Source organism: Mya arenaria, chromosome 8 (assembly GCF_026914265.1).
Source record: "Mya arenaria isolate MELC-2E11 chromosome 8, ASM2691426v1".
Classification (NCBI taxonomy): Eukaryota; Metazoa; Mollusca; class Bivalvia; order Myida; family Myidae; genus Mya; species Mya arenaria.
In genome coordinates this window covers 24,224,669-24,234,938 of record NC_069129.1, presented here as the reverse complement: position 1 = coordinate 24,234,938, position 10,270 = coordinate 24,224,669, and the positions used below count along the sequence as shown (strand labels likewise).

The 10,270-nt window shown below is 36.5% G+C and overlaps 1 protein-coding gene across 1 annotated transcript; it reads left to right on the top strand.

Annotated features, from left to right (window-relative positions):
* Positions 1–306: 306 nt before the first annotated feature.
* On the top strand, positions 307–9,332 carry LOC128244078 (putative tyrosinase-like protein tyr-3). Its single transcript, XM_052962094.1, has 7 exons — positions 307–348; positions 1,380–1,467; positions 2,096–2,424; positions 3,263–3,375; positions 3,763–3,884; positions 6,728–6,873; positions 8,484–9,332. The coding sequence occupies exons 1-7, from the start codon at positions 307–309 to the stop codon at positions 9,330–9,332; spliced, it is 1,689 nt and encodes a 562-aa protein (XP_052818054.1).
* The last annotated feature ends 938 nt before the right edge of the window (positions 9,333–10,270 follow it).

Below are 10,270 nucleotides of genomic sequence, written 5' to 3'. Positions count from 1 at the left end.
AAAATACTGTTTTATGCTTGAACTGTATTTTTTCCGCAATTTCGATATCATAGGGTAAAATAATGATGAAATAAGTGTTTTCAGATGCATTATCGGGAAAACTGAATTTTGGTCCAAAACATAAGCGAGTCACTTTACCAACTTGTAAAATATAGCATTCACTATATATTTTCTTTCAGAGCGAACTGCGACTTGAACACGGCCATGGGATTGATCTTTCCGTTATTGTTGGTGCTAGCATCTCTCTGGTTGCCGGGAACCAATGGCGCCTCATCGAAAAAAATGTTGTCGAGGGTTCTAAAGAAGATGGATGAATTTAGTAAAACCCAGGAAAACATGGCAAACCAGGTAATGCACCAGTCAATTGTAACCACGCCCCCCTTCCCAGATCCGGGGGTATACCGGGGATAGCCGTGTTTTTACCTTTCAAGTGGCCCCGCAGTGCCGGGTGATAGCGGCGGTTTTGTCTCCGCTTTAAATATAGCGGGGAATGGGCCTTACCTAGGGTCCCTGTGTTGCGGGGGCGTTTTGCGGGGCTTTTACCATCTGTTCGTCCCCGCAGGGCGGGGATTTTAGCCGGGGTTGGCTAAACCGAAAGTCAAAGTCCCCGCTATTCCCCGGACCTGGGGGCCGTGTTTACAATTGACTGGTGCATAATTACTACAACCAAGTTACTGCGATATTAACGTATATGTGATGGACGCAGCATCTTCGAAACACTTTTGATACTACTAAACCAACGCTTGTAGTTGGTTAAATATAATTGTGTTATCCGTCTTTGAATATTTGTTTTCAATAAATAATGCAAATGTTTAAATTAAAAAGTTAACCATAATATAATGAGTTTTCCTTTACGCTGCTGAGGTGCTGAGAGGGAGGGGGCTTTATAGTCGCAAGGCCCATCCTACGAGTGCTCCGATAAGGTTGTTAGTCATATTAGGAGTTGTAGCATATTGCACAGACACACAGGTAGAATGTACCTCTGGTAAGAGCGCTACCCCGGTTATTTTACAAACACCAGTGTATAGCACTGCCACACAGTACCCCCCCACCCCCTCCATTTAACGTCCCTCCCGGAAGGCAATTATTATTTTAGTGGTGCGGCAGGGAATCAAACCTGCTGCCGCTGGACTGACAGTCAACTGTGTAACCTTTGATGTTTCTCGATTTTCGAGGAGTACACATTCGCGATAAAATTTAGTCGATCAGTACTCGAAATTATAGTCTAACAACATATACATATGTTCATGTTTCACCCTGTAAATGATTAACCACGTGAAATGGATCGAAACTAAACACGAACAAGATGACGTCGCCAGATTAAAACATTCTACAATATAACGATAAAATGTGACTGAAAACGTCTTTATCCTTTTAAGGTTAAGGAACTGTACGATGAACGGGACACGTGCACCGATATGCTGGACAATGTAACATCAAGAATTGAGGGACGCCCAAAAGCAGACGGTCAGTTGGTTTTGTTTCTTGTTTTCAATCTGAAATAATGTATCTGTCTTAGAAATTGATAGAAATTCATAATAATTCGTCCTACTCTTTCGTCCAAACTCGTTATGTGTGCGCCAAAATAGCAGATGTTAAGCGCGATAGAAATCATCCAACTTGATATATCTTCTTTTTAGGTGACACTCTTATTCATAATCAGTGCATACACATGTATAACAAACGTAAATTTTGAGTGATGAACCTTTAACTACTGACTAAGTAATGCATTTTTGGAAAATGTTACTGATAACAAGATTGTAACCGTGTATATATTAGATCAAAACGCAAAAATATGAAATGATTGGTGAGGGCTAAAAGATTTACTGTGATCTACTATAGTATATTAAGGTAGAAATACCATGTGTTCTGCCTATTTCCTTCAAATTTAAGTAGATATCCTTAATAAGAACCATTGTTTTCGACATGTATTCATCCTTTTTGGTATATCAAATCAATTGTATAAATTGTGTAAAAACCTTATTTCGGTGTAAGAGTGCATCTTTAACTGACTTCGTTTAAGAACTGTTTAAATAACGTATATTTAACCGTGCGCTGTTTCAAGTGTTTGACGCCGACGTTAAACTTCTTTCAGTTTACCTTATGTATGACAATGACACACGCTACGATGATTTCGACGTTGTCGGTGTTAGAGTTCCCTTCAGCTACGCAGACTGTTATAAGGACCTTGTCAACAATTACGTTCCTGAAAATAGTGCCAAGCTGTGGTGCCTCCGTGCCGCTCTCTGGCAGTCCAAACAAGACGATGACAACGACGATGAGGATGACCTGAAATGCGTCTTAGAAATCGCTAAATATGGTGTAAGAAAACCTGCAACTGGATTTAGGACGAGACGCGAGTATCGGACACTTTCTTTAGAGGAGCGTAACAGATTCCATGCTGCTTTGAATTCGTTGTATCACGTAGGTTTGCTTAATTTGTTTTAAATGAATTGGATATATGTATGCTTAGGGCGTTTTTGTTGATACCAAACCAGTTTCAGTTATGGTTTCAATGGTTTCAGCAGTTTCGAAACCGGTTTTGATAGTTTTGCTTGAAATAACAAATGCATGGTTTTGTGTACAGTTTCAACAACATGGCGGGGCTACTGTATGTAGCCATTATTTCTGAACTTCTTCAAAACAATGATACCGCAGATGGTCGTTTGTATGTTTTATATAAAAGGTGTTTCAACCCACGTGTTGGACCACTGACCGCCATGTTGTTTTTCAAAGTGAACTAGTTTTCGGATGGAACGAACCGATGAAACCGCCTCCTGTAGGGGTTTCGATAGTTTCAAAAACCGGTTTTGGTTTTCATTAAAAAAATACGATAAAACTGGTTTTAGTTTTATTTGAAACTGTAACAACAAAAAGACAGTTTGTGAAACCGAAATAAAACAGAAACAGTTTATTACCAACAAAAACGCTCTTAGTTTCATTAAAGACTTATTTGGACTGAATGAATTTAAAGCCGAGAAACACTCTGTGTTATCAATTTATCAACATGGCCCTTACACTTTAAAGACATGTTTTAAAACATGTCACAAACGAAGAGTATGCGCCCAGTCCAGGGATCGAACCAGAGACCTTATGCTTGTACATTAATTATTCTATCAACTGAAATAATAGGCACGATTAATTCACATACCCTCTGTTCTATGATAGTTATAACCGTAACTATATAAGTATTTGCCGTTTGGCGTAATGTGTTTGCTTCTTATATAAGCGTTTTAAAAGGTCTATTTTTTTCTAGCAACAGTCGAATCACACAAATGTTACCTGTTTCGCCCTGATTCACCGTATGGCTTTGATAAAAGGTGGTGCCCACGGTGGAAACGCCTTTCTGCCCTGGCATCGAGCGTTCATCACCTTGTAAGATTGTACTTCCTTGAAATACATAATGATGTTTCATTATAGTATTATATGGTATACCACCTTCTGTTAAGTTGAGAGTAATACGCGTAAAATTAGGATCACAAGGGTAGTGGGTGCAGTATATCTTGTACTCTATTGCCAAAAAAAGCAGTACAATGAGTATTTTGGAATAGCATTGCAATTTATTAGCACATAACTTACTGCACGGTGCTACTTATTACCCTACTGATATGAAGGTTAATGCATGCAAGGAAAATAAATAAAACATACTCCTTTATGGTATTCAAATACGTATTGATACATAAATAAACCAAGAATATAAATATATATGAATATGATATCCGTAAAATTTAAATAAATTGTTAAATTACCACCTATTTTCAGTTTTGAGGAGGCGCTTAGGCGTATAGATGATAGAGTTTTCCTGCCATATTGGGACAGTTCCATGGACGATAATATGGCCGTGAGCCCTGCTCTGTCCGTTATGTGGGATAACAATCATATGGGTAACCACTCATTATCATTTATATTCATCATAACGAGTTCTTCAATAAACCACTTAATGCTGATTCGTGTTACAATCAATAAATACAAGTAACGCAATATCATCACTGATCTTATTATATACACAATTTATACATCAAATCGTTGACTCTCATTTTCAACACATGACCGTACATTATATTTCCGTATCAGGACTCGCGCGCGTACCAAAATCCCGCCTTTTTCCGTACGCTTTTTTTGTAACAAATTCCATGTTGAAGGCAAATTACACCAATTCGTAAGTGCCTACTCATTGATACGTGTCTTATTTCTTTTGATTACCACATGACAGTGAATGAAAGCATGTTTATTCCATATTAGACCATTGGCTTCTTTCCATCTGTAAAGGTTTTGAAGCTAAATGGTTTGTGATTTCAAAAACAGACTTAACATGCTGGATCTACTTGATGTGCCTTTTTCATTTTCACCGCATTGTCTGTACTCGCACACCGGATATGGTAATTTTACCGAAAACACTGTGGTTACGTTCGACCATTATTCTTTTTCTTTTGAGAAACGTTACTTTTTTAACGTTAGTATTAATGTTTATCAATGTTTTGTAAACAAGTGAACCTTCTCCCCATATTTTGCATTTTGGGGTCGTGAAGGATAGAAATTAGTTTTATTCTTTATGCAAATTGGTCAATTGGCTGTAGAATACATAGGAAATTTATTTAGTGCTAACTGACCTTAGACTTGCGATAAAGACCGAAACGCGTGAAAAGGTTTAAATGAAAATCCGGATTGACAGAAGCTCTATAGCTAGAGTGACAATCCGTTAATACTCTTTAATAACCATTATCAATTCTAGTTTATTTACAAACAAACAAAACGTCGAAATGTTCTCAGAATTGGATACCTTCATACTTAACCTATTTGGAATAATGAAGTCATTGAACAAATAAGATATTTAACATTGTTTTGTACAATACGGATATATTTGAACTCGTAAAATATGGTGCTCCCAGCTGTGTACGAGTCGAAATATATCTTTTTATTATATACTCGTCATAAATCAACACGCAATACGTATCGCAAAATACGGTAGCCCGTATTCCACTCTTGTGACGTCACATCATAACAAGTATCGTTGCGCGATGTTATGACGTCATAAACAAAATAGTGTGTCGTTAAAATGACATTTAATATGAAAACATGTAGCTTTTAAGTGAACTAACCAGTAATGTATATAATAAAAGGGTTATTAGTACTGCGATTTGATCCGGGCGGTCATGTTCGACTTGAGTGGATTTTTGCAGATTCAGATTTCACGATGCACAAGCCGAGTGAAATCAAAATCTGCAAAAATCCACGAGAGTCGAATACGACATTCCGGATCAAAACGGATCAATAATTTATTGTATTGTACAGAACAATGTTAAATATCATATTAGTAATAAACAAAACAATGGAAACTCCGGGGATAAATCAAGGACCCCAACATGTAATGGCACACAGGTGACGGCGCACAACGCCATAAAGACAAGAAATAATTGGGTTATCTCCTTGCAAAGGTCAGTAAAACTACGAGCTAAGTGGAGGTTCAAACATTTTCTACGTAAAAGAACTTTACTCTAGAGTTGAATATCAAACATTACATATCGCAACATTGATACAATGTTAAAGATCGCAGATGGAAGCAGAGTCACTTGTTCAAATGATCTCCACTTTGAATAAGACGTACATTTTTACTCCAAATTTAAGCCTGTTACAATGAATGTATATAAGTAATTATCTCACTTGGTTTGAAATAAGACATACGTTTTTACTCCAAATTTAAGCCAGTGCCAATGAGCGTATATAAGTAATCATCTCCACTTGGTTTGAAATAAGACATACGTTTTTACTCCAAATTTAAGCCAGTGCCAATGAGCGTATATAAGTAATCATCTCCACTTGGTTTGAAATATGACATACGTTTTCACTCCAAATTTAAGCCAGTGCCAATGAGCGTATATAAGTAATCATCTCCACTTGGTTTGAAATATGACATACGTTTTTACTCCAAATTTAAGCCAGTGCCAATGAGCGTATAGAAGTAATCATCTCCACTTGGTTTGAAATAAGACATACGTTTTTACTCCAAATTTAAGCCAGTGCCAATGAGCGTATATAAGTAATCATCTCCACTTGGTTTGAAATATGACATACGTTTTTACTCCAAATTTAAGCCAGTGCCAATGAGCGTATATAAGTAATCATCTCCACTTGGTTTGAAATATGACATACGTTTTTACTCCAAATTTAAGCCAGTGCCAATGAGCGTATAGAAGTAATCATCTCCACTTGGTTTGAAATAAGACATACGTTTTTACTCCAAATTTAAGCCTGTGCCAATGAGCGTATAGAAGTAATCATCTCCACTTGGTTTGAAATAAGACATACGTTTTTACTCCAAATTTAAGCCTGTGCCAATGAGCGTATATAAGTAATCATCTCCACTTGGTTTGAAATAAGACATACGTTTTTACTCCAAATTTAAGCCTGTGCCAATGAGCGTATATAAGTGATCATCTCCACTTGGTTTGAAATAAGACGTACGTTTTTACTCCAAATTTAAGCCTGTGCCAATGAGCGTATATAAGTAATCATCTCCACTTGGTTTGAAATAAGACATACGTTTTTACTCCAAATTTAAGCCTGTGCCAACGAGTGTATATAAGTAATTATCTCACTTGGTTTGAAAAATGACACACCTTTTACTTCAAATTCAAACCTGTGCACAAAGATGCAAAGCTATATTTTGGGAAAGCCTTGCTGTAAATAGAATATTAATTTCCACATACCTTTTCATTGCTTTCAAAAGGCACGGGTTCAGGGGTGGTCAATTCTGGCCCGTTTGCTGGTTGGATTGCGAGGGATAATCCTCTGACGCGCAACGTGGCTAGCGGAAAGGGATCTCTCTACGAACAGTCTCGAATTGATCAAGTGATGGGCTATTGTATGTTAGCGGTAAATAATGTTTTCAATAGTTTGTCATTAACCAACCGCTACAAACGACCATTTAAAGCTGCACACTCACAGATTTACTGTTTTGACAACTTTTAAAAAAAACATGTTTTGGAATGAGCCAATTTTTGCGTAAATATCAGCAATCAAGTGATATAAGAATGCTGACAAAAGATCAGATCGCAGATTTTCATATTTCTGTTCGAAAATGAATGTTAAAAAGCGTTACTAACGGTTTAAGAAAAATGCATAAAACATCATTTTTTGAACTTAAATATGAAAGTCTACTATCTTATTTTTGTCAGCGGTCTTAAATCATTGGTTTCCATGCATTTTCGCATAAATTGGCTCGTTTCAAGACAAAAAATATATATATATATATAAAAATGTCAAAACGTTTAATCTGTGAGAGTGCAGCTTTAAAGTTATAGAACAGAACAGAATAGAACCTATTTTATTATACGTAAACTTTACAGGTTTTGTGTTATATTTACACATACATATATCAGCATTGCAACTATACAATGCAGTGAGCGACATATAATAATTGACATAAAACGGATGGACTAAATTTAAAGTACTATTGCAAATCATCAAACTATAGTATAAAAGTATTATTTGATGAACATATATATTTACATGTTTGAACAATCATTTTCAATATATGCCTAACTTAAATAACACATATAATATTAAATATCTAAACATTGCTTTAATATTTTAAATGTCAACATAACAAACTACTCATTTATGCATCAATTTGGCTTATTTATTCATTCATGAAGTTACATTTTGAATATATTTATACAGTTTTGACTTATTAAAACAAAAAAAGGTTGATGTAGAAATATATATTAATATATTTTTTTTAATTTCAATGCATTATATTGATTGTTGAATAAGGCACATATAATCAAGAAGTTGGATTTGAAATTTAATTTTCCATTGTATATGTGAATGCTATGTGAATGCTATGTAAAACAAGTTTACCACTTGTACTTGCAAGTCTATATTAACACCCCAATTTCCGTATGTTCCTTATATGAACGGCCTTTTGGCAATTGCGAATATTTTCCGATGAACACAAAATCTTCGGATATGTTCGGGTCGCGAATCATCGCGTATTATTCTTTGTATTGTGTCGGCAGGCCACAAAAAGCTTTAAGCAACATGTTAAAAGTGTAAATTTTTGATTTGCTTAATGTATTGGTGTCGTAAGCGTTTAATTTTTACGTGAACGTGATTAAACGTGTCAACTATGACGTGATAATTTTTCCCACTCTTTTATGACGTCATATGATAAATTGTTTCCGGTTACGGTCGGGTCATTCTATTAACAGAATAGAAGAGAAAGAATTACTGTTAGGTTTTCTTAAATGTAATTAAGTATTTTTGAACAATTTTTGAAAGAAATGATCAACTATTGGTGTACCTATAAGGAATGAGTTGCGTGATTGATGCTATTATCGGGGATATGAACGCAGTTGGTCTGGTCAAAGAACGCGTGGAGTCCTTCACATACTTTAAACCAGCCCAGCTGCGTTCATATCCTGACAATAACATCAATTACGCGATTCATTCCTTAATTCAATTCTTATAACCGAACCTTTCAGGACTTTCACGGTCTCTGGGAGCGGGGTCATAACAGTGTTCACGTCTGGGTAGGTGGGACCATGGCCGGTCTCATGGCAGCTGCCGATCCCGTATTCTGGATGCACCATGCCTTCGTTGACTATCAGTGGGAAAAGTTCCGAGAGCGCCAGAAGACTGTATGTGGGATTGATCCAGCCTCTGACTACCCGCCTAACAACCCTGATAAGCCTGAGCATAATCCCGAGGCAAGAATGGTTGGCATGCAGTTTCTTGCTAATGAGGATGGTATTAAAGACACGTGGACAGACGCCTGGTACAATTATTCTGACACACCAAAGTGCAGCAATAACTGCGGTGGAAGTTCTGAACTGTTTTGTGATGAAGCGTCGGGACTTTGTGTGTCTGAAATGAGGTTATTTGCACCCGGTGCGACTCAGATCAGGAACGTGATTCGTACAAAGCGAGCGGCAACTTATGCTGATTTGATACAAAGAGGTGCCAAACCTTACACTGGTAAATGTTCGATAGATCCGTATGCACAAGAATGTGCTAAAGGGCCACCACCAAGGACGGTTGAGCAGTTAGTCGAAGCATTGGTCAATGATGACGACAAGCGATACCCACTCCCACCTGTAATAAAGGATGCGGAAGAAAAGCTTCGCGATGAAATTGACTATTTTTACTCCTACCCAGAAGAAAAGGGAATTCCATTCTTTAAACCTGCACCTGAGGGGAAAAACGACTGCCGAACTAGGGAGACGTTTGTTTACGATATTGTAAAGGCATTGGTAACGGAGAAGAAGATAACTGGAACTATTGAAAATCCTACTAAGGGAAATGTAACTAGAGTTAAATACAACCCCAATTGATATCCACATAGCGGAAATAAATGATGTACAAATCCTTGAGAGGATCGTTATTTCAACTATCTCTTTGTTCTAAACTTCTTATTTATCTTCATTTCCGAGCAGATTAATGAATACATCTAAAAAGTTTTCGTTTTTTTTGCTTGAACACTTATTGGTGAAAAAACATCATTTAATCTAATGGAGTAAGTACATACTGCTTTAAAGGGACTAGACACCAGATGGTCCCCATATCGCCAAAATACATAAGTTCCTCAGAACAAGCCTTGACTTGTCAATATGGGGTAGTATGGTGCCGATAATACATCATTTAACATGATAACAGGAATATTTTGTTCTCTGTCTAAGCTGAGAGTACCCGTTTAAAAATAGCGCATAATGGTTTCTCATTTTATAGTATGTACAATTAGTGTGTGAAAGTCACGTACTTAGTACAGATTAATATACTTATTTTTAATTTACTGGGATAAACGTGATAGACAGACCAAGCGCAAGAACTGTGAAAGATACATGGGGCGTTAGCGATGTGGTACATTAGTAAGTAAGATTCATTGCGTTTTATACAACGATATCAATTTTATATAAGTTTTGACTATTTTCTTGGTATCATCTGGTGTCTAGTCCCTTTCAGGCAGAGTTCAGCTTTAATTTGATATATTCTGTTGTTTTTTTAAAGTGAAATTCTTATTCAAAATCAATACATACACATGTATAACCAACACAAATGTTGGAAAATTAACCTTTAACTACTCACTTAATAATGCATTTATTGAAAATATTAATAACTGATGACAAGATTGTAACCGTGTATTTAATAGCTGAATACGCAAAAATATTAAATGATTGGTGAGTGTTTATAGTATACTGTGATCTACTATAGTCTCATAAAGTAGATATACTGTGGGGGGGGGGGGTTCAAATTAAAATCGTTATACTTGACA

Coding starts and splice junctions, on each gene's coding strand:
- LOC128244078 (XM_052962094.1), top strand. CDS start 307: ATGGATGAATTTAGTAAAACCCAGGAAAACATGGCAAACCAG. Junction 349..1,379: donor AGGAAAACATGGCAAACCAG/GTAATGCACCAG, acceptor TATCCTTTTAAG/GTTAAGGAACTGTACGATGA. Junction 6,874..8,483: donor TGGGCTATTGTATGTTAGCG/GTAAATAATGTT, acceptor CGAACCTTTCAG/GACTTTCACGGTCTCTGGGA.